We start from the raw sequence: 25,420 nt of genomic DNA, 5'->3' as shown, positions 1-25,420 counted from the left end.
GACTGCCAAGGAAAAGATATTCAGAGCATGCCCAATGCAGCTAGTATAAAGATACAGTTTTCTGTGGTTCTAGAGGAACTACGTTTCCCTTCCCACACCATCTTCAGTAGTCTGTCAGACATTAGTTCTCCACAAACTTTGCCTCACTAGTGTACCTGATAATGCTGTGATTGAAGGAGAAAGGCCTTTTAAGCCATTTGCCTGGGACCTGCAAAGACTGCATTTTTGTTCCCAGATCTGCCACCCATTTGCTGTATAACAGGATTATACCATGAAGTGGAAGAATTTGTAAAAACAGCATCTTGACTGTTGGGAAGCAAGTGCATACTCTTGCTCTGCACTGAGGTGATAAATTCGGGGCGTATTGTTTAATTGATTACAACTGAATATTGAGTATCAGTGGTACAAGTGCTTTGTTTTCATTCAAATTAAGATCTTTGATATTTATCATACTAATGGTGTCTAGACTACCTTGTTCCTCAGCCTGCTCTTACTATTGAGAAAGAGTAGAATGCTGTAGCCTATTCTTAAAGCTGGGTGAGGCATGGAAAATGCTGTGTGATTGTCTTGGCTATTGGGTTATACTGAAGATCTTACATTGGGGTTGATCAGTCGATTGTTAAATGAGAGAAGGTGATGTGTGATTTGACATTTACAGCAAATGATTGAGGAGAGGAACCACTTAGCTGGAGCTATCCTCCTTTCCTTCTTATTTTTCCCAAGGTAAATAGAACTGTTTTGAGGGCCATTGCAAAGAAGATTCCTCATTCTGGAGTACTTTTTGCCTGTGTCGGTTAGTACCCCGACTTGCTGATTGCAAAATTTGCCTTTTCCTTGGGAACTAAAGTAGGAAATAAGTAAGAGGAGGGATTGGAAGAGCAACTGGTTTCAGTGTAGTGTATGATCAATTTGCAAGAAGGTGCTTTGAGACCTTTGGAAGAAAGCCAGCTGTTTGGTTTTATGCATGGGATAATTCTCATACCTACAAACATATTCATAGATAGGTAAATAAAGATAGATAGACTTAGAGATATTTGTAAAGCCACTGGCTTTGGAAGGTTACCTCACTCAAAAAAACTGTGAAAAATGTGTTAATAACCTTGTACATGGAAACAAAAATTCAAAAGGTAAATTGCACTTAACAAGTTGATCAGTAGCAGGTTTGTTTAATAAACTAGGCAAGTAACTATTTGTCCAAATAGCAATGTCTGTAGCTACTGCAGATTCCAGATGAAGATGGGTATATAAAAGAAGCCATTCTTTTATCTTACACAGCTGGTCTTGGACGAACTGGCACACTTATTGCCTGTTACATTATGAAGCATTATCGGATGACAGCTGCTGAAACTATTGCCTGGATTAGAATAAATAGACCTGGTTCGGTGATTGGACCGCAGCAACACTTCCTGATGGAGTAAGTAGATTGACTATAAATGATTTAAAAAATAGAGCTAGATGTCTTATTCTTTTATTGTACACTTAATAATCGTTGGTGTTAATTTGTTGTGTTTGGGGCTTTTTTTTTTCCATGTTATGATAGCAAACAGGCAGAACTTTGGACAGAAGGGGATATTTTCCGTGCAAAATTGAAAGGAAACCATAAAATTGCTGTAACAAGAATTTTGTCAGGAGTAGTTGATATTTCAATTAATGACACAAGAAGCAGGAGAACCATCCAAAAGGACACTGAACTGGTAACCATCCGAATATTGTGCTCTTGTAAAAGTTGTAACTGCTTTTGAGAATCTCTCAGGTTCTGAACAAACCTGTGTGTACACTAAAACTGTGTTAATCAGAATCTTTTTCTGTTTGCCCTTTTTGTATCAAGGGATATGGGGGGAAAAAAGGTATGGAGAGCAAGTATGAAAAATGAAGTGCAGTACACAGTTGAATTAGGAGCACCCTTATCATACTTTAGTCTTTAGGTAAATATTAGAACAAAAAAAGTACAATTTGCAATCAAACCCACTGTGATTTTGTTTTGGATTTTCTGTTACTTCATTGTGTGTGTTTAAAGGGAAGGGATGAAAGGTTTTTTGCTCCTTTTAGTTTCTAAGTAACTGCAACTTCTCTAATACCATTTGATGATGCCTTTTAAAAAAATAGTACTGCTGTTTTAAAAAGGCAAGTGAAGGAGAGAAATACTGTACTTGAGTGAAGATCGCACTGTATCTAAGCAAAGATTCGATAACACATGTCCACTGTTCTAAAGGTAGACAACATTCTGATGAATGTAATTCATGACACCACTTAATGGTTCACAGCTTTAAGAGCAGCAAACAGGAAACTGGAAAGAACAGAATTGTATTTATGCAAGTGAATTTTCTTTGATTTTATGCTGGCAAACTTTCCTATTGGGATAATTCTAACTTTAAGATTTAAGATAAGGTTAATTCTTAAATGTCTAAGTGTCTATATTTTAATCTTGGTTTATCCCTTCCCCCTCTCCACTTATCCAGTACAGTGATGAAGACGAAACAAATTGTGTAACACAAGGTGATAAGCTTCGTGCTCTGAAAAGTAGAAGGCAGGCAAAAGCTCCAACTGCATCTCCTCTAACGTAAGTCAGTTTCTGAATGTATAAATGCCAGAAATACTTTTATCCTCTTCTTTATACATACTTCCCTTTGGCCCCAAAAGTTTGTTGCCAAGGCTGCTTTTACTCATTTAAAACAAACATGAGATTCATGATGTTCATTTCTCAGAAGACTTGGTGAGCACTAAGGTGGCAGAAGAACTTGGTTAAAGAACTGCATTACTCAGTTTCTAGTTTTCTGCATTGTTTTTGATTCCGGTAGTCTGCGCTTTACAAGCTCCCGTAGTGTTCCTGAATGCTTTATTTCTAGTTTATTCACAAACATTATCTTGTCTTTACTGTGGTAGTATAAAAATGGAAGAATATGACTCGGTGTGGTGGTGTTTGGCTGAAGTAACGTGCACATTGCTTTTTGATGTAAAGTCAGCTACCTAAGAGGAAGAGTTGAAAGAATAATCTTTAGCTTCCTTTCATTTCTTCTTCCTTGGAGGGGAACTTTCCCTAAATCCTGTGGTCTTTAGGATAATGGTTGGTAGATCTGGAAGGCAGAGATTAGCAATATTTCAGTAAATAAATTCAAAAGGAGTGCCTTTTCTGTCAGGGAACCTGGTATACGAGTCTCTTGATTTTAGACAAGTACTGAAACACCACCTGTAAAAGAAAGTTTGTAGTCACCTTTGCATCTGTTGTAGCTTGTAGCAACTGTAGGTAGAAAAACTTTCTGTCTGCCCTTAAATAAACTACAAGAGAATGCAAGACTTGCAGGACATATCTGGATGCTAGGAAAGGAATGGTGACCCCTGGCTGTCAGATTTTTGCAAATAACACAGCACCAGTCAGAGACCAAAGGCAACTTGGTTTCGTTGTGCTGTCTTTCTGTAGGGGATGATGCTGCTAGCTGCTGGCCTTTTTTCTTTTTCTTTTTTGTTTTTTTAAGACCAAACAGCGTCATCAGACTTTTAGAGAAAGTGAGAGGTACGTAGTAAGAATGTGCAGAATGTAAAGGAATGTGTCCTTGGAAACCATCACACATTGCTATGTATGAATTCTACTTTTGTTTTAAAAGATTCTCTTTTGTTCATGCTCATCATTTACACAGGCAATCAGATAAGAAACAACAGATTCAGAACAAAGCCTGTACCCAACTGATATTAAAAAACCCCCAAAACACATCACGTCAGTTACCTCAAATAGCACAGTAAAAAAGAAAATACCTTGCATATTAGTTTCTAAGGCACATAGTGCCTTAGTTTCCACTTCATAATATTTTTCCGTAAAAAGTACTTTAAGTCATATAATAAAGGTTGTGAAAGATCTCATTTATTGTATGTTCCATAGAGTAAATGTAGACTGTATGGTAATCTATTCAGAGCCATTGTCTTAATATGCAGAAAGCCTATCAACTATTAAAATATTACTGCATTCATGAAACATTCTGCAACATGACTGCTCTAATTAACACTAGTTAGCATGTACTTCTGTAGAATTAAAATAATTGATCTAGAGCTTGATCTAGTTGTCTTCTATAGTGTGCATTGTGGCACGAGGAGTTAGAATTTCCCTCCTCCTGTTCCCCCAAGTTATTTGTATGGTTTGCAGCTTGCAGTGAAATAATTTGGTGAAAAATGGATGTATAACTTCTTACATTCTTTGTGTTATTATTGTTAACCCAAAATATCACTAGGAATATTTAGCTGCCCTATATGAGTCAGAAGTCTTCCCTACTAGAAGAGGTATCAGTCTTTTTCTGTTTTAGCTCAGACTGTTAGAAATTTTTAACCTTGCAGTGAAATTGACTAATTTTATCTAAGCAAACAAAAAGAAGCTTCTAAATCCTCTATGTAGTTTTATTTCACAGAAAAGAAAAAAAAAACGCAAAATAAGAGCACCAGAAGGTGTGACAATTACAGTCTTTGAGAACTAGAGGCATTGCTTATGTTTAAGTCGCAAAGGATTTGTGTATAACGTTTGTTAATGCTTATTGAAGTTGGTTGTGTAAACTCTGTATGTCTTGATGAATGGATATTTTGTGTATGTTCTAACAAGCAATATTCTGCACCTTTGGCAAAGGATTATGAATTAGGTTTTGCTGCTTTGAACACAGGAAGGTAGTATACCCCATCATCTGGGTGTTTACATAAATTGTTTATTCCGACAAGCTGATCTGGCTCTGATCTAATGTTTTAGTATTAAAATATATGATTGTGAAGTAGGATGTATGAGTACAGGCTGATCAAACTGCATAAGAGGTGGCGGCAAGTGTTAAAGAGATGTACTACTGCTCCAGCATGCACTTATTTTCAAAAGAGCGATACGGGCTTTCTTTGGAATAGACAACTTTAGCGAGGATTTCAGAAAATTTGCTTTGATTCCAGCAACATGTGGATACTACGTTTGGCAATTTATGGTTGCATGGATTGTTACAGTCATAGAAAGTAAGAAAATGCTTGGCAAAGGTTATAGAGCAACATGCTTTTGAAGAACTTGAAACAAGCTAAAATGCACCAATAGCTTTTGCTTTTGAATTTTTGTTCATCTTTTCCTCCCCCTCCAACCCCTTTTTTAGATGGCTCCTAGCTATGCTGGTATCTACACTGTGTAGCATTGTCATCTGGTGGATTGTATGTGGCTCCCTTCTGCCCAGCCTGCTATTCTGTCTAGATGGTTTAAGAACATAGTAACCATCAGGACCCCCTGAGAGAGAGCCACTGTGTAAGTGTCCCATTCCATTTCTCTACAATAGCTCACACTTTCTGTCTAGTATGTCTCATAAATGCATGTTTTCATATCATGTTTCTTACTGGCTTTGTTGCAAGAGTAAATTTCACTGCTCTGGCTTTGTTGTATATATTTTTGTATATATTATTTGGAATAACTGAGTGATTTTTATGGCTGGCTTGCAATACAAAAAGGTGCAGAGCTTTTTTAATTAGGATAATTTATAATTTTGAAGCCTTTCATCTCTGCATGCTCCTGCAAAAAAGCAAAACTATATAAGCAAAACTGTATTTGTAAAAAGGAAAAAGTACTGCTTTAAAATATGATCCTATCCTTTGCATATTGCAAATGAAGATGTTAGCTCCAGTTTTACTTCAAAATTCATGAACTTGCAAAGGAGCTTAGTCTCCCAAAGCATGGTTTTACTCACATGAAATGCTAGGAATTAGAATTTGTTAGAAATGTCCGTAGGTCTTTGTTTTTACTAAGAGATCATAGTGTTACATGCCATAAGAGACAGTAATTTTTTCCTTTTTAACATAACAGAAGATGAGGCAGGTTGCAGTATTAGGTCAAGGCTCATTTGTTTACCCAGCCAATCATGTTTAATCTTCTTTTGTTCTCAATTATATTTTTATAGAGCTTTATGAGACTAGTTAAATCCCTCCTTTCCGTTACTTCGATTCAGGAGGCTGAGTGAAGCATTAAAAACATACTGGTTTCTTGAGCACAGTTTTCACTCTTTCTCCACTCTGCTTTTGTCAGAGTGGCTGCAGTGATTGCTGTGCCTCACTTCCACTTAAAAGGTGCAATGTTTTTATCAAATGACAACTTCCACCTTTTGGCCAAACAAAACTTCAGAAGCATGCAGAACTTCCAGGAAACCCAAACAGGAATTCTTTGTTTGCTACCCTGTCTCCCTGGAGCTGCTCCACCACCACCACCCTCAAAGCGAAATGGTTACTTTGGATGAATGTTTGAAACTCTGATGCTCTCAGAGGAAAAATAGGTCAGGAAAAGTGTTTTACACCAGAGTACTAAGTAAGAAAAGGCATTCTCTCCTGGCAGAACATTAAGGTTAAGAGTTTCTGTCCTTACCTTTGGCCTTGCACCTTTTTTTCTGCACTTTTAAAAAGCATGGGACTCTTTCTGCTGAAGTAAATGACCTAATAACTAAAGAATGAGAACTGAGGGACTTGTGGACAACTTAGTTATCCTATTAGCCTTAGCTGAGGTTATCTTAATCAGTTCTTTTGGGGGAAAAAAAAAAAAATGAACTAAAGATCACTTTAGCTATTTTTTTTTCCCCCCATTGGTACCTAACTTTGTCAAAGAACATTGAGGCTTGTTTTCAAAGTTTTACATCAAAAGTAGCAGTATTTCTTGTCTCAGTGTTTTCCAGAAGTCAGACCTCAGATTTCTAAACACAGACTAAAAAGCTAAACTTAAAACACGGGTTAAAAAAGTGAAACAATCTGTCCTTTATTTTCCTGTACTGTAAGATCAATTTCACTCAACTATCATCCTTTCTTTCTCTTATGGTTTCTGTGTTCTGTCTAAAAACTCCCTTGCTAGAGGGAAAGAGAAAAGACTGTTTGATGTTGGTAAATGTGTCAAAATGCAAGCAATAGGGTTACTGGTGCTGCTGCCTCATATCCAGGATTGACAATCATACAATGTTGGTTTATGTCTGGGAAGAGAAAACACTCCAGCTGTTCTTAAAAGCTAGACTAACATTCTCTCCATTATGCAGCTAGTGTCCCTTGTGTTTTAAGAGATCGAATTATCAATCAGGATTGCGAATCTCTCTGGGCTAACCTGGCAGTCCTGTTGGCTTGAGCCCTGTAGACTGAAGAGTATCAGTCACTTGCTGCCTATCAATGACTTGGAACAGTGGTAGAGGTCTCAGGCCTAGTTTCCTAAAAATCATGAGGTGATGAAGGAGAAAGCAATATTGCATTTGACAGACCTCGTAAAACAGGTAACCTTGGCAAGAATAAAATGCCCATTGCAAGTCAGAGAAGACATGCTCCTCTGTAACCTCTGTTCCCTTCATGCCTTCCTAGGATACTGTAATCATTTTTCTTTTAAGAAAGCTTGTTGTGTGGATTAATTTCTCTCCAAGATGTATTACCTTGCTGGCATTTCAAGTTTTGTGAATTTTGTCTTGGGTTGTGGGGTTTGGGCTTTTGTGTCCTGGTGGTGCACCTGTCGCCCCACCCCACTCTGAGTTAAATGGTGATAAAAAGTTGTGAACTATTTAAAAGATGGTGCTACTGACCCAAAAACTTTCCATTTAAGCAGGTTTTGATTTGTTTAAAGCCAATTGTGGTGGGTTGACCCTGGCTGAATGCCAGGTGCCCACCAAAGCCATTCTCTCACTCCCCCCTCCTCAGCTGGACAGGGGAGAGAAAAATATAACAAAGGGCTTGTAGGTCAAGATAAGGACAGGAGAGATCATTCACCAAGTACCATCACGGGCAAAACAGACTCAACTTGGGGAAAATTAACTCAATTTATTACCAATCAACCAGAGTAGGGTAATGAGAAATAAAACCAAATCTCAAAACACCCCTCCCTTCTTCACCGGGCACAACTTTACTCCCAGATTCTCTATCTACCCCCACCAGCGGCACAGGGGGACAGGGAATGGGGTTTACGGTCAGTTCATCACACGTTATTTCTGCTGCTTCATCCTCCTCAGGGGCAGGATTCCTCACACTCTTCCCCTGCTCCAGCGTGGGGTCCCTCCCATGGGAGACAGTCCTCCATGAACTTCTGCAATGTGGGCCCTTCCCATGGGCTGCAGTTCTTCACGAACTGCTCCAGCGTGGGTCCTTTCCACGGTGTGCAGTCCTTCAGGAGCACACTGCTCCAGCATGGGTCCCGTCACAAGTCCTGCCAGAAAACCTGCTCCATGGACTTCTCTCTCCACAGGTCCACAGGTCCTGCCAGGAGCCTGCTCCAGCGCGGGCTTCCCACGGGGTCACAGCCTCCTTCAGGCATCCACCTGCTCTGGCGTGGGGTCCTCCACGGGCTGCAGGTGGATATCTGCTCCTCCGTGGACCTCCATGGGCTGCAGGGGGACAGCCTGCCTCACCGTGGCCTTCACCACGGGCTGCAGGGGAATCTTCGCTCCAGCGCCTGGAGCATCTCCTCCCCCTCCTTCTGCACTGACCTTGGTGTCTGCAGGGCTGTTTCTCTTACATGTTCTCACTCCTCTCTCCGGCTTCCATTTCTGTCTGTCCCAGCAACTTTTTTTTCCATCTTAAATATGTTATCACAGAAGCACTACCACTATCACTGATGGGCTCAGCCTTGGCCGGTGGCGGGTCTGTCTTAGAGCTGGTTGGTATTGGCTCTGTCGGACACAGGGGAAGCTTCCAGCAGCTTCTCACAGAAACCACCCCTGTAGCCCCCACCCCCCGCTACCAAAACCTTGCCACACAAAGCCAATACACCAATATATTAGCGTGAATAAGAAAGTAGTGTATAAACTAGTCTGATGTTTGGGGAGTATATTAGGTCCAGAACTACCAAGTGATGCTTCGATTATAGATGAACTGGAGATGAAAAATTCTTGATGATACATGGATTACCTATTTTAGTAGTGTGGCTATTACTGCATCCTGTAGCCTATGTTCAGGAAATGTTTTGCTTTTTCTTTAAAAAAAAAACTAAATCATATTTCAATGATTTAGAAAACTTCTGTGTACATCAGATGCGCTTTCTGCTGGTGTTTCTGGAAGTTTGTCCTTGTCATGTACAGCATGACATGCTATTTTACAATAACAGTTACAAAGCAGTAAGGTAGTGTCCTGAGGACCTTACCCTTCTTTAATATAGCTTGGGAATTTTTTTTGTGCTGAGATTTTGGGAGGATTTCGTCTACTGTGGCCTCACCTCATGTCCATTATAAAAACTATCTAATGAACCTTCTGTGAAGTGAGGCTGCTAGTCGAATAGTGTTAAATCAAAATTCCATACATTAAAGATAGTTTCTTCTCTTACCTTAAACATGTACGCAGTAACATTCTAACAAAAACTCTGTTAGCACTGTTACTGCTCCTAAGCTGATAGTTAAGGGCCCGAAGACAGCTCGGGGTGTTTAGTTGTAACACCATGTCAGATGATGGTGTAAATGGGACCTCATCTGTTTTCTCTGAGGTGCTATCAGCCTTGGAAGTCTAGTATTTTAGCCTGATTTAAACATGTCTGTTCGATCATTGAGCGAATGTTTTGTTCACAGGGATTTCAGTTAATCTTTACTTTTGGGTAGCTGTATGAATTTGTGTGAATTTGCTGAGATGTAAAAATGGTATATCAACTAAAGAGCAGATGATGTTAAAGGTTCTACCATGCTCACAGCTGGCTCTGATCTGATCCCATAAGGCAGCTCCTTCTCTCCCTACCCTTTGGTAAATACAGCAATCTTAAGAGGATGATGTTGTGGTTGGTTTGGTTTTAAGGTGTAATTATATATGGTGACTATTGTTGTAAGTCACGTTCCCATTTAGAACCTCTTTTCTTTTCTTTCTTTTGAACAGATAATATAAAAATCTGTGGGAAGTAAGGACTTACCTATGATATGTTGAAAAGATGAATATTTTAGTGTTTATGCAAGGTGGTATCTTAACACTTCATAGTATTTCAGTTCATATTAGATAAGTATATGGGTTTAAGCCACTGTATACTGACCTGTTTTCTGAACTTCTGGTGTCTGGAAAGAATGGATACCTGTAAGAGAAAGATTATAACCATTAGATCATGTTCCAGTAACTTTGCTCTTTTATATATGTACATTACATGCATTTTATGCAGAGACACACTTTAGGTATGTATTTAAGGAGAAAACATGATTTTTCCATATTTCTGTCTGCATGAGCGCTACTAAACCAGCATGTGCCATGATCTGGTCATGCTTATATTTCAGTGACTAAATGTTATGGTGTTAAGCCAGCTTTGTACCTTTCCGTTCAGTCCTGGAAGTCGCTAGTGGCACAGATAAAAGGTACAGTGCAAGTCTTTTTTTTCATCACTGGTGTAATTTTTAAAGCATAGTTGAAAGTGCAGTAGCTCAAATTTGTTCATGTTGTATGACAACTGTGGCACTGAGAAGAGAATTTTAAGTTTTAATATTAGAACTTGTTAGGACTGGTTTACAAGCACAATAGAAATTATAAAGTGACCTTCCAGGTTTTGAACTTTTTCACCTTGGGCATGCAAGGAAAACAGATTTTTGTTAGAAGAATTTGTGTTCTTGTCTACAGAAGCATGGTATGATGTTGAAGCTGTATGGTTTTCGTTTTCAGCCTCTGAACTGATTCCTCTGACTTTGAATGTGTTGTGTTTACAGTAGAATTTGCTTTGCGTTCTGATAGTCCTTGCCATTACAATCTTGTATCTTATTTTGGAGGAATAGAAGCCTGTTTGGTTTGGACTTTTGCAAATGAAGTAACAAGATTTTGCAAGTCTGAAATATTAAGAGAGACTTGTTCAAGTAGAAATTTAAAATACTTGAACTTTGTGGTCATCTGTTTGCTAAATAGTCTAAAAGTATGTGGTAAATAAGGTCACTGATCAGTTTTACTGCTGTAAAGAGTTTATTTTAGATGAAATTGTGTTATCTCCAATGCATATTCTAATTCTGGTATCAAACCCATATAAAACAATAATAGCATAGGGGTTTTTTTCCATTTCTGTTTTGGTGAATATGTTACATGAGTATGAAAATACTCATATTTTCCTCCACGTATGCCTGTCCATTTTTGCTGCAAAAGTTACATTTTATGTTCGTATCTTGAAAAGTTTCTTAGGAGTATTAAACAACCAGACTGCTGTTTATATAACTTAATGAAGGTTTTGATAGCCAATCTAATATAATCTGCTGGCAAAGATGGACTCAGTGAAGCCACTGAAAATTAGAGTCTAATAACAGCAGGGGAAAAAACAGTAACAGTTATGTTACTTGTAGCTCTAAACCTCTAAAATGATGCATAGTTTTATAGTTGGAATCTTGCACAGACAAATTACTGGGGAATACGCGTATGAAATGATGCACTAAATAGATATCTGTGGACTCCGTTGACCAGTTGTCACTTTTTGTCTCCATAGTATCATAATTTCACTGCAAGTATTTAGGAATACAGAAGACATGGTTTCCATATGAACCAGTTGGCTGGTGGCTAAAAATAGTTGTTTGCATTTCACAATCTGGAATTACTTTCTTATTGATGTAAGCAACACTAGGATTTATCTGCCTGTTTAAGAAGTAGTCAGTATGTTGCTCTAGAGTCTTCCAGAGAACCAGCTGAGCACAACCAGCATGTAAAGCTCAGTTTTGACTATAGTGTAGTAATTCCCTGTAAGAGCAAAATGCCAGCATGTGCAATGATTTTCCTAGGCTACTGTATTTGAAGGGAATATCTCATGGTTAATTGCAGGAGATTTAGACTTTGATCTTCACAAATTGAATTACTTGGGTGTTTTTCTGAATTCCTTTGTGTGTTAGTCTAGAAAATAATGTTTAGTTTGGTTGCATACTTCAGATTTTATCTTTTTTGTTTTGTTTTGTTCCAGTAATTTAAAATACAGTTTCTTAGCTTTTTGTCTTCCAAAAACCTAACAGGAAATTCAAAACCATTAATTTAATCCATTCCTTGAAAGCAAAAAAAAATAATCAACCAACAAAACAAACTGCTGTGCTCCTAATAAAACAACTTGCATTACCGTAATTGTAACAAGGATGTTACAAACAGAAGGATGTGTTTCAGGCAGAACAGTTTGCTTTTCAGAATGATTTGTGAAAAGCCAGCTGATACTTATTAGCTCTGCTGCAACTGTAATACCCTCTTTTCAGTGTTTTCCTAGAAACTTTCAGGTTATATAATCTTTCTTTTTTCCTACTCTTTCCAGAGTAATTCTGCAGTCCAGTGTTCAGAAAAATAAAACCTCTGAACCTAGCATTTCTGACAGTACAGACATTACTAAAAGAACTACCAGGTCTGCTGCAAGAAAAAACAGTTAAAAAAGGTGAGAGTTACCCTCTTTACAGATCCAGTAACTGTTCTCTAGGCAAATACTTTGAGCTGGCGTACCCATCGCTGACAGGAGCTTTTGCCACAATTTAACTCCTTCTCCTAGCAATAGGAAATGAGAAACAATTTTATGGTTTATGTCATGTACTGAGAATATCTGGAACCTTAAATCTTACGTAATTTGTTTACATTGCTCAGTCTTTCAGCTTTGAGAATTTTATATTGTTATTCCTAATGTGAGTCAGAATTACTGAAGGTGAGGGATTTTGGTAACAAAAAAGCGCCTTTCTCTGCCACACCTCTGCCTGGATTAAGAGGTAGAAGAGTTGTTCACAGCATTAAGTCAATTATTAGTCAGTACACAAAGTCAAAACTGAGGAGTTTGATGGACAACTGAAATGCAGTAGTAGTGGAGAGGATGAAGTGTGTAAAATGCATGTGTATACCACTGTGAGATTTTGTACTGAGAGTATGGCTGATAATCTGAACTTAACCTGTTCAGTAAAGCTTAGTGAAATTTTAAATTTGGATGGATTTATGCAAGACTGAAAGTGACTTTTGGCCCAGAAGCGTGTGGCCACACTACTGCTATGTTTCTTTGTGTGTGCATGTGTTCATGCCCCTCTATGGCAGCTCTCCAGGTCATTATCAAAGATGAGCCTGAAAGTGTAGCTTAAAACAATTTCCAAGCAACTTCCAGTGGTTACAATTGGCCAGAATTTGTCTTGTGCTTATAGTGAAAAACTTTTGAATGGGTCTGTCAGGTGTTGAAGAGACTTCCTTTTGTTGGGAAAAGTAAAAGGTGGCTAATAACGTAAGAAATAGTTAAGTAGCTTGGTTTATAAATACTGCTGAAAATTGCAAGTTCTTCTGCAGCTTTTTCCCCACAGAGCTCTTCTTTCCCCTTCCTCATCCTGTTACCTTGAAGGTAACAGAAGTTACGAAAAATTCACTCTATCAAGCAACAGAAATAGTCATTAATAGTAGACTGCAGTAAATACTAGTCAGAGAATTTTTAGCAGTGGCTATACAAATTACATTTTGATTTGTATAATAATATGTTAAAAAAAAAAATCTCTTTTTCCTGAAATGCATGTTTTACTAAAAATCTGAAGTATTTCTCAGGGTTTTCCTGTTTGGTTGGTTAGTTTTTATCTCCATTTTGCAACATTTTCACCATGTCTGTTTCGGTCCAAACAGAATTGATGGGATTCTGCCTGCTATTTTTATTCTTCATGCCTGTCCCAGTTTTAAGCTCTTTGCAACACTTGGTAGCTGTATACATGCACATATGTAATTGAACAGCGATTTTCAGTTCCTGGAGAACACATCTCCAAGTTGACCTTTGTGTTGTCTGAGATGAGAATACCTATACTTAGGAGGAAACAACTTCCCTAAAATAGAGTTCATAGAAGATTTCAGTTATTTTGAAATAAATCCTTTAGGTGTATTGCCAGATTTATGACTCTGAGGAACAAGGATCAGGTTGATCTTAAACTTCATAAACTACTTCATATTTTAATGGATTTTCTAAAACTTCTGCCCCAAATATTTCATTCCATATACTGTTTCTTTTCTTCTAACTTTTGAGGTCAAAGATTTTCAGTCACTTTATGCTTGGATCCAATGATCAAATTTGTCCTAAATAGTTATATCACAGTTCTGGAGTTCTTAATTATCTTGTCATCTGAGAGGGCTAATTGGGTGCTGGTCCCTCTAAAGAGTATTTTGGTATGACTGTACAATTTCATGGACTTAGAATGCAGGACCTTGTTAATCTTGTAGGTATCCTTTTATTTTTCCTGTAGCATTTGGCAAAACGTCACTTTTTTTTTTTTTTTTTTTTAAGCATCCCTTTGTTTTTTCATCTAAGTTTATTTTCATTTGTTGAAGTCTGTGTAGGTTGCATTACCTCACAGGGCTCAAATTGATTGACCTATTCCAGATCAAGTGGATTCCAGGGTAGGGGAGAGTAATTATTATTACAAAATTGAGATCATGCCCTAACCAACTTCTGTCTTTGCCAAGACCTTGTTGGCTTCTCTGAACTTCCAACATTACTGTGTACCCTTACTCTTTCATTTTCTTGTCTGATATGTTCCATGGAAACATCTTGCAGTATTTTTACATTAATCTTACTTTTTGATGCATTAGGTCATTTTAGTCAATTCTTACTGTAGATGAATCACATTTGTGACCCATCCTAACACAGCATAATCCACAGAGCTGGGTAATTCATTTGCCATTTCATCCTTCAGACTGTTGGAGACACTATCATAGAATGCCTCCAGAATGATTTTTCAGGCAAAACAGCCATTTACAGCTAAAACACTGTTCTGGCTTTGCAAAGAGAATTTAGGGAATTTCAATCCTATTCATAACATTCACTGCATTTCCTTTGCAGAACATCTCTAGATGTCAGCTGCCATCTATGAAAGACCAGTACTGGCAGACATAACACATTGTATCTTGTGATTGAAATAACACTGTTGTTGAACTGCAAGAAATCCACATTACTAGAGCATTATCCATAGTCTTTTCAGTGGATGCCCTTGTTTCTCCAGTTAAGATGTCTTCCATGTAGATTTGCCAATTACTGAGAAGTTCGTGTTTGTATTTTAACAAGGTGCATCTACCAGATCCAAACCAACTGAATCATAGTAAGACACAAATGAAACAGTCTTTTCCATGTTACTACGCACAACAGGATTAGGATTATGTATATAGTAAGCAGTTGATTAGAAATGAAATCTTGACTGGTGAAGGAATTTTGGTAGGTAGAGGTGCTTAAGGGAATGCAGGTCAAGTTACTGCAAAAAAAAATAATTGGGAGTGTAGGGGAAGATGTATGAAAACTGTATTGTATAGATTCCTTTACTTCTTTTAACCAGAGAACTATAGCATAAAAACTAACAGAGGAATATGCTTTAAAAATCTCATGCTTTTGCTTTGCTGGGAATTGTAAAGCAGCCTTCTGCACCCTTGTTCAAACACTGAAAACTACCTGCAGCATTTCAGAGCTTGTCTATATGTAATCTAAATCGAGCTTTAAAAAAATTAATGTTTCTTTACTATTCTTTCTACTTTTCCTACAGTCTGATACCTCAGAGGGAGAGAAAGAAAAGGAATGCTTTACAGCAAATGCGCTTAATGAAATTATGGTACTTTGAATCCTCTGTTGCTTTTCTGTATGGAACGGAACCTTTCTTCATGTTGTCTGTGATCAGACCAGTCCATGCCTTCTTTACAACCAGTATTGCTGTGTTCTTAAATGCAGTGACTTTTATCTTCTGTTTCTTTCTTTGAAGTATCGTTTGCTCATTTTACCTTGCCAGAAATGTTAGCTTGAAATACCTATTGAGTACATATTTAACTTTTTTCCTCAAATATGTTTTATTTCAGCAGCCAATCCGTCCCAAGGACTAAAACAGTATTGCGTTAAGTTTCAAATAAGCAACCAGTGTTGAAGAGGATATTCAGGAATGAGGGGATGTGACTAGAGGGGACTTGATGCAATTCAAGGAAGATTACTTTGGCTCCATTTTTCAGCAAAAGTGAAACTGAAGAATCTCTTCCGTACTTGTAGAATAAAATGAACCGTCAACATGCTTGGCAGACACTTTCTTAATGTGCTAACATTTCCTCAAAGAAAACCAAGGAAATCTGTGTACATTCAGACTCAGGTGTAAATACTTAAGCCCTCTATTATAAAGAGGGCTTGCTAGTATGTATGATGCATGTGTATAAATTGTGATGGCAATCACTTAGCTGCTGACCACCAGAAATTAAAAGATGGTGGGAGCTTTTAAATATATAAATCTATGTTGTCCTTTCAGACTGGGCTCAAGTCTCCACTTGAGACTGAAAATCAACCACAAAAGCTTTTTTGTTCTAGTACTGGTACTCTCCTGTGTTAATTGGCTATTCTTTCTTATTTTGTATGAAGTTTTTTATGAAGCCACAGTACTGAGTACACAAAGTAACTATTGTCCACCAAAGAGTGCTTTATTTTCAAAGGTTGTGTGGTTTATTTTGAAAAAACTAACTATAAGCGATATAACTTGTTTTTAATAGTAATAGATTTTTAGTTGTTCACAACCAATGGCTCTTTTAACTAGTAATTGCTTCAAATCTGGTATGATTTTAAGGGGGAGCAAAAACAGCTTACCATTTAAAGCAGTGCTGTCATATTGAAATGTCATTACTGTTTATTTTCCTATCTTCAAGTCTTTTAGGTGAAACTTTAGATTACCATATCTAAAAGGTAAGAATTTTTCCCAGGTTTTATTGGTACACTTGGTAACATGTGGATGTCACTGGTTTTTAGCTTTGAGACACTTAATGAGTACAGCACACAAAAAAGGGAAAATAAGCTTGCTCTGTAACTGAGATTGGTAGTGGAACTCAGGGGCAGGTATAGTTTTTAACATCTAATTAACACTTTTAAAACTACAGCTTACCTCTGTTAAAAAGCAGTGTTAAGTTTTAGAGGGATCCGAGACTGAAATTTTCATCCACTACAAGATTGTCTTCAAACAGTGGCAGTGTTTTTTCCCTACCACTTTTCACATTATGAAATCTCAAAGCTGGCTTTGCAGTGATGTACCCTTGCCTGCCAACTGAAGTTTATAGCTGCATATCCCTCAGATGAGGACTGTTACCACATAGCCTTAAATATGATAGTTATCTGTTGATTTAGTGACTCTTACAGTAGAAAGTAAAAGAAATGAAGAGATCTGAAGTGTTAGCAATGGAATAACTGACATTTTTAAAGATACAGATTACCTCTGCAAGGAGGAGAATTTTCTTTTTGTGAATATAAATGGGCAGGTTCAGTGACTAGTTTCAGTCTACATCCTTCTCAATTAAAATTAAGCTTTCTGTTAGGCTGGTGATTTTTGAATGCCATTACGAATAGCCCCACATTGGCTTGAAAACATTTTGTGGCAAGAGCATTACAAGTTGAAGGGGAAGCAGGAAGCTTACAGGTAGCATCCTTGAGTTTGGATAGTCAAAATTTGCAAATACAGAAAGAAAGCCAAAGAGGCTTGTATGGTGCAAAATAAAGGACCATTGAGGCTCAGACCCCAAATACTTTTTTGTTTTCCTCTTAATCTTCACCCTCACCACCATTTTCTTCTCGGTGAAAAGCACCTAAAAGCGAGGGACTGAATTCATCCTGATACAGCAATTAAAATTTCTTGACTTTTTTTGTTTGTTTCCTTTAACTAAGCCACTTGCCCAAAAGCTGAAGTACAGGTAACCACAATAGTAGGTATATTGTTCAAATATGAATTTGTGTTTATTTTTGAAGAAAATTCTTATCCTGGAAGGCAGAAGGGATGAAGCTAGTGAGGTGAGAGTCAAGACAAGAGAGATTTAGTAATAGTTATTGTGTTTGACTTTGCCCTTCTCTCAGCTGAGCTTCCTCTTTTAGCATCCTTGTTTTTATCTGAAAATAATCAGCCTATTTCACATCCCTTCCAAATTCCAAAGTAGGAATTTGGCTTTTTTAAAGTAACCAGCAGAGCCGTTAGCACTTTCAGGTTCATCAGAAGTAAATTTGCATAAAACAAGTGCACACACACACAATAGCAACTTTAGCTAAACCAAAATCGCATGTTTGGCATGAATGTGTTTCAGGATACCCCTTCCACCACCCAGTATCTTAGTGAGAAACACATAAATGTCAAAGGGATTTTACATTTGAACTGTCCAAACAGCCTTATATGGAAAATTAACTCATTACCTCATTGTGTCCCATCTAATTTTATTGCTTAGTTTGTTCTTCTGAATTTTTAGTATTTTGTCTAGCATTTTTATTATACCATACCAAAGCTGTCTTAAGTACAAGAATGAAGAGTGGGCATGGGTGAGGAAGTCCTTGGTTTCTAAATCTTTTTTGAATTGTGAAGTATTATGTGCCAAAATGGAATGTGTGGCAGCAGCTGCATCACCATTGTACTACAGAGCAGCCAAAGGAAGTTATTTCTGCTGTCATCAGTTAGCAGTTTTTCCTTAGAAATTCTTTCCTCTCTTTCAAATACATGACAGATGGATTCTCCCTTGGTCTCTTACTCAAAAGTATGCAACATACTCAAAATCTGTAAATATCTTGGCTTAAATTGCTAGTTTCCATTACAGCATCAATAACTTAACTCAGATTTTAACCCAGACCTTGTCTTTTTGCCCCAGTATGACAATATAGAAAATGCTGCTGATTTAAAACAAAAAAATAAGATCTGTAGAGACTCATGCATTCAAATGGAAAAAGAAGAAAAATGTGATGTTCACCAGTTTGTTGCACTGCAGTTTTTATATTAATGGTTTGCAGACTGTTTGTCTTGAGTAAACTCATGTACAGACTATCAAGATCTAAATTTTCTTGACTAATCAGTACTGTTCATCCTGATTATTTTTAAATTGTATATTTCTAATCATATTTTTTTAACTTGGATTGACAGAATGGGAGTTTATTTTGCTGAAGGTATTTTTAAGATAAAGCTTCATATTATCTTGTAATAAGTAGTTCAATATGCATTTGTGTCTCATTTGAAAATACTGCATATTGTATTTGATTTTATACAAAATATTGAATAGTGAGAATTGTAAACATGAACTGTGTAAAATTAAAAATAATAATCAGAAGTTTGTTTTCTCACTTTTATTTCCAGCATTCTAAAAAAATTCAGCACAATCCCATCATATCTGTACCACACTCACTCTTACATGCTCTGAAAAATAATGGAAGCATCTCAGTGGCCTGAAACCCTTTTAATAAAAGCACAAATCCTTAAAAAACATACTTTTCTAATTTCAAAAATAGAGAACTTCTGGCTCTACATTTCAGGGAACTCAATCTGGAAAACAATAGTAATTGTATCTGAATTGCAGGGATGCTGTTATCCAGTAAAAAACACGACTAAGGACAATGGGGTTCTAGTTAATTTGTTTCCTTCCTCTATGATCATATAGTACTAATTTTTGGAAACAGGCATCCTATTAAATACTATATATGTTGATACTTACCATGAAAGCGAAGGTTTCTCAGAAGTAAAAACTAAATTGTCAGGAACACTTCTTTTTGCTTATGAGTTCATGGTGGTCTAGTTTAGTCTTGGAAGAAAAAAAAATAAAATCCAAACACCACCAAAAATACTGACCAACTCAAATACTTCTCATCACCCTTATCTTACCTACATTAGAAAATGCAGAATATGTGCACCCCAAGGACAGCCTGTTTGACAAGCAAGTAAACTTTCACTTGCTCCCAAGATACATTTTTATGGTTGGAAAATCTGTGTTCATCTGTTATGATTCTTTCTAAACTTACATGAATGTTTAAACCACATTTTTCCTAACAAACTAGTTGCCTGCTGAAGAGTGAATGATGGGTTTTGCCTGGGAAAAGAGTTTATTCATGTGCTTTCCAGAGTAAAGCACAGTTAAGCCCTATCATATCATTAGTGATTTAAGGAGTATTGGCACTGGGCAGGGGAAGGCAGAGGACTAAAAAAATCCTACAGAGATTAATTGAACAGTGGCCCGGGTCAAATCCATTGACAAGTAAGTGCACTACAACTTTACAGTTTTTCTGTTTACGGTATTTCTGAGTAACTTCGATTTGGCTCTGTTTAGCCTCCTTTGCATTACAGTTTCTATTTAACACGTGTAGGAGTAGGGAAAAATATGCTGTAGCAAAATGGATGTGCTGTTTAGAAATATTCAAGGCTAGTGTTGAAGAGAAACTGCATGCTTTAAGCCTAACTCGCTAAGAATTTATTGAGAGCTGTTTGCTTTTTCTTGCATTTGTGGTTTTGGGGTTGGTTTCACAGGGGTGTGACTGATCAGTAAGCCCCTAAAATGGAACAAGGCTAAGAGGAGATGGGCAAGGGTGACATGCTTGTGAATCTGAGGGAATGATGCAGGGCATGATGGACCACAGCTGTTGCAAAGAAGATGACTTTATCTCAACACAAAGGGGACCAGAGGGTGGCCTTTGTTTGAGATAAACGGCTATCAATAGTTGAGTGGATCAACTGATGGTGTAAATGTTTTTCCATGAGTTCTTTAGAGAGAGTGAGGGTCTCTGGCCAGACCAGCATGGGGAAAATACATACGTACAGTATAAGCTCTAGACAACTGCCAAAAGAATTTCAAAGAAAGAGAGCAACAGGCTTGAGCTGGCATCAACCCTCCTATTCATTCCTGGCAACTGGGGACACCCTGCATGGTGACAACTAGGTTATCATAGGGACCAGTAAGGGGAATCACACTGGTACTGTGTGATTGAACTGTGTATTGCAACTGCTGTATTTTGCAAAGTGTTAACTTACTTACCTTCGTGTTGTGTTTTCAGTATACTTTATATCACCCTAAGTCAGAAATGCCCTGTGACATCAACCATCTTCAAGTAAGTAAATTCAGTATTAAGCATGACATACTGCATCCATGAAATACCTCCAGGAACCTGGTCCAAGTGTTGGACTGTGACAAGGGTGACTGGGGGAGGCCATCTAGAAAGTCTGTCCTTTAAACAGCTCCTCCTGGTCCATGTCCTCCCTATCAAACTCAGTCCACAAGGCTGCTAAAGAATCCATGGCAAAACCAGACAGCCCAAGCAGCAGCTGCTGTTCATCCCTCAACTTGGCATGCAGTGGCCCTGCTGCATAGCACCAGACAGAAAGCACTTGGGTGTCACTAGCACCTCCAACTCCCAGCTCTTCCAACTACACCAGTTGCTGCAGACCTGTTATGCAACAAACAGGGTAAAGTGGTAAATCCCAAACTCCTTGTGCCCTGACAGGACAGAGGGACCAGACAGTAGATTACCCTTGGCAGCAGCTATTATTAATGCAGGAAAATCCAAAGTGATTGCTGCCAAGAGCAGGGAGATAGACACTATGCAAATGCTGAAGCAGACCAATTCTCACCATTGTGAGCTTGCTTTTACCCCCATCAGTGCTTTCATGCCTCAACGCCATCCTCTGAAGATGGCAGGGCACTTCCTTGGTTTTCTACTCAGTGGAAGGGGTCAGCTTCCTCATTACCCCCCTTCAAACACAGCTCCTCTGTAGACCCAATTGTGTTTCTTCCCAAGTTTGAGTTCTGCCATTACCAGACTCATCTTTAACTGTTCCTCCCAAATTGTCATGCTCCTAGGACTGAATCTCTACTCAGTACTCACAACAGGTGACAATTGTCCTGGCATCATGCTTCTAGGTGCTTTTTGTCCATCTCTCCCACACCAACATAATCTCTATTTTTAAGTGAACTATTATTTAATGTTGGTTTGTTGGGGTTCCTTCCTTTCCTCCCACTGATCAGACCTTTACCAGCCCATGATCTTCTTTCACTAAAGTGGAAGCTTCACTGAAGAGGTTCCTAGGTGTTTACTTTTCCCACAACAGCTTCCAAGGTCCAGAGCCTTTGCTAGAGCCCAGAAAACCTCTGAAAACAGCATTCAATCCATAAGTAACAGAAATATAACCAAACCACTAACAAGCACAGAATTCCTGGCTTATAGTATGTCAACTTATTTTTTCTCTTGCCAGAAGAGAATAATTCCATACCTTATTGCTGCTATTTTTACCTTTTTGCAAAGTTATCCTGCTAATTCAATTACATTATACAAAACTCAGTATCCTTCATTCAAATAGTAACTACTGTACAAATCTAGACAGAGGAACCTCCATTGCTAAAAGCAGACAGCAGCTTAATGAGTCCTGTTAACTAGCTGTAAAACATTGTAGAGACAAGAGAACACAGAATATGGATATTCAAACACTAGCTACCCCAAACAGGGAGAGCAAAAACTTTATTCAATTCATTAAGTGCTAGTTTGTCTCAAAGATAATGCTGCCATTAATTATGATACAGTATCTAAAGCTGCTCTGAAGATGCAGCTATCTGCAACATTTGTTGCATCACATCTTCAAAAAGGCATTTGTTTGCAGATAAATAAAACCCAGCTGAAGATTTAATGTATTTCAAATTAAATTCAGAGTAATAGAGCCAAAGTGTTAACAGTTGTTACTTCTTCCAAAGACTGAAGGTTTTCCCCCTCCAAGCACAAACTCTTCAATACTTGCCCAGCATGTTACTGAAAGAGAAAAGCTCTAGTTCCAGGCTTGTTATTCAGTGACTGAAATGTACTTCTGCAAAGACAATCATGTTTCACATTCAATTGTTGATCCAGTGACAATGAGTCTGTGTTATATTACTTTCAACACTGAATATATACGTGTGTATACATCTATTTTTATGTGGATGTATGTGCAGATGTGCCTGTGACAGCTCTGAAGGGGAAAAAAAAATGGCTTGAACATTGTGTAAGAATAATCTTAATGACATAGGTGTACTAGGGCTACAGATTTTGGTTTCGGCTCCAAAGGCTGCGCATACCCCGAGCCCTGTTTTCACATGAAAAAGTCTAACCAGAGCTGAAAGCTCACCTCCCATGGGCTCAATTGCTTAATTCTCCTATTTAGCAACTGAAGTTTTTTACCAGGGCTTTTTACTTTTGAGTCTTTTTAGTTATTCTTTAGTATTCTTATATTAAGCACAGACTTTCCTCTCCTCTTTCCCTTGAAGGCACTTTCATAGTAATATACTCTTGCCAATCCTATACCATGGTAATACATGTGATTCAAGTGGACCACACAGTATCAACATTATCATATGTAAATGACAGTTGTGGAGAGGTGAATTCCTTTCTTTGCAAACTTACTGTGATTTACATTAATGTTAAACTCAAAGTTGAAATGCAGTAGTTTTTCCTAGGCCACTCACTACAGTAATATTAACAGCAAAGTACTCTGTGGTAGTGCATTAAAGAGTAACATGACTAAGATCTGCAACACAACTGAATCTCTTCTTAAGATGCATGCCATGTTTTACTAATGTCTGTGTATATATTTACACCTGCTACCACTTGCTTTACACAAAGGAGTAAAGCTAAACCAGGAATGACTCTTAGCAGCAGACATGTGCTTAACAGATACAGCTATTTTGGTACCTTAAATGAGACAAATGACTGAGAAAGTTCTCTTTTCACAGCTAGGCAAAGGAATTGCATTACTGTCACCACTTACAATTAATAATTTCTTCTCTGTACTTAGATACTATTGTCTAGAGAAACTCTTAAGCCATATTCAAGTCTGACAGACTGAAAAAGAGAATTGTCACACCTAGCTGCTCTAAGACGCTTTTGGTTTAATGAGCAGTAACCAGCTACACTAAATCTCATTCTGACAAAGTTTTGCATTGGATGGTTTGTGGGTTTGGGGGTTTTTTTGTTGTTTGTTTGGGTTTTTTTTAATTAAACAGTCTTAAAACCAGCCCACTTTTTTTAAACAATCTGCTGACCAAATGCTGATTATACAGATACACTTTGACAAGTCCTTTAAAGCATTCCCCAAAGAACATACTTGTCATTCTGTTTTGAAAAACAGATCAAAGTTAGGAGTGAACAGTAACTTTGCAGCAGCAGGAACCAGACTGAAAAATAAAACAATCCTTTCAGCCTTCCCAGAGAACAGTCAGAACTGAACCAACTCAACTGCATTACACCAGATTCAGCCCAGTAGCATAACAAGGTTTCAAATTTTTTAGTAGAAAAAGGAAGGGTTGCTTTTAAGTACTTCACTGCTTCCCTTAGCAAAAACAGGTGTTAGTAAAAGAAGAGGCTACACCTTCAAATCATGAGAGAAAACAGAGGTGAACCTTGCAAAGAAGCTCTCCACACCTATATATACATTTACCCCTGCAAGCAAAAACATAAATAAAAATTCAGACACATTCTTCCCTGTCCAATGAGATAAGGAGAAAATGATGGGATAAGGCAGGCAGAAAGGGAAGAACAATACCCCCATAGACAAAATCGCTTCTCTTCCACAGTCATGAAATTGCTGTTCTTGGCAGAAACACCCAAACACCTATTAAAAGAGCAGCAGCAGTTAAACTGCAGTGATTTCAAGTAGTAGCTTGTTCCTAAAAGGTGAAAGAGTCATTTACACAATTTCATCCAGTTCAATTACTCAAAAAGCAGCAGCATGGGTTCCTTTAACAGCAGCACTTCACTTGCTTTTGCACATTCTTTCTACTACAGGTTGTCACAGCATCTCTATGCCACTAAAATGAGCTTGTGGAATCCAAAATCTCATGTTACAGCAAATCATCATCCAAGTAATTTAACAATGTAAGAAAAGGCCTTTGGGCAGCACTGCTTTGCAGACCATCTGTTTGGAGCACATAGAAAAAGAGTCAGTAGTTTTTCTAGAATTATTATATCCTACTTGTATAAAGCCTTACCACTGAGATAAGAGTTAATTTAAGTTTCTGAATACTCTTAGACCTTACTCCAAAGGAAAACAGTTTTTTTCTTCAAGTCTCATCCACTATTTGCTCTTAAAGGAGACTGCTTAGAAGTGATACAAAACAAACTGAGGCAGACAGGAAGGAAAAAAATAAAAACCCAAAACAGTTTACATTAATCTGCTTTCCCAGTAAATTGAAAGAATGAGTTCAAGTTGAGCAGGCATCTGAAGATTCCTTTCAGGCTGACAACTACTTCCAAAATTTCCAGTGTGGTTGTGCTCTCATTTCTTTCCCTCATCACTTCTAGCACCATTTCATTGTTTCTCTCAGATGCCCAAGAACGGCTTTGAGTGTCCCCTTTGACAGGGAACAAGTTCAGGTATCTGACTCAAGTAAGGAAGTACGTTAAAGCTGCAAGAAAAGGACATCCCACCTCATCCCCAGTGCTACACAAACTTCTTGGTAAGGCATGAAATATTTTAGTTTGTAGCTATTCCTGCTAAAATTAAAAGCTTCCTTAACAGTTTAGTTCTGTCTTTAGCTCAAAATTCTTACTTTACTTCACTTTCAACATCTTCAAAGTAGATGCATGTTATATCTTGTTACTGAAGTAAGACTTATGGTTAGCTATCAATTAAAAGCATCTGTGCTGCCTTAATTTTATAGATCACTTTTGTTTAGAGAGATGTTCACTGTTTTGGGTGAGTAAGGTCAGCTGTTTAGGGTTTGGGTTTTTTTTTCTGACACATCCAAACAGCAAAAGCTTCAATCTGTTACTCTGACTTGTGAAAATAATACCTCAAACCCAAAC

At 37.8% G+C, this 25,420-nt stretch overlaps 1 protein-coding gene across 10 annotated transcripts in view; it reads left to right on the top strand.

Annotated features, from left to right (window-relative positions):
• Positions 1 to 18,939, top strand: part of CDC14B (cell division cycle 14B) — a 48,650-nt gene extending 29,711 nt beyond the window's left edge. Inside the window, exons 10-16 of one of the 10 annotated variants that reach the window (XR_011323145.1) lie at positions 1,276 to 1,414; positions 1,541 to 1,694; positions 2,460 to 2,560; positions 5,103 to 5,248; positions 12,170 to 12,286; positions 15,387 to 15,452; positions 15,694 to 18,939. Coding sequence is in view for 6 of the 10 variants with exons in the window: in XM_069775918.1 (XP_069632019.1) it covers positions 1,276 to 1,414; positions 1,541 to 1,694; positions 2,460 to 2,560; positions 12,170 to 12,281 (506 nt within the window). In the remaining 4 variants the exon portion in view is untranslated. The remainder of the gene's footprint in view (positions 1 to 1,275; positions 1,415 to 1,540; positions 1,695 to 2,459; positions 2,561 to 5,102; positions 5,249 to 12,169; positions 12,287 to 15,386; positions 15,453 to 15,693) is intronic. The other 9 variants (XR_011323148.1, XR_011323147.1, XR_011323146.1 and 6 more) reach the window with 9 other exon arrangements.
• The last annotated feature ends 6,481 nt before the right edge of the window (positions 18,940 to 25,420 follow it).

Source organism: Haliaeetus albicilla, chromosome Z (assembly GCF_947461875.1).
Source record: "Haliaeetus albicilla chromosome Z, bHalAlb1.1, whole genome shotgun sequence".
In the NCBI taxonomy this organism is placed as follows: domain Eukaryota; kingdom Metazoa; phylum Chordata; class Aves; order Accipitriformes; family Accipitridae; genus Haliaeetus; species Haliaeetus albicilla.
The sequence above is the reverse complement of the archived record's forward strand: the minus strand, read 5'-3'. Positions and strand labels throughout refer to the sequence as shown.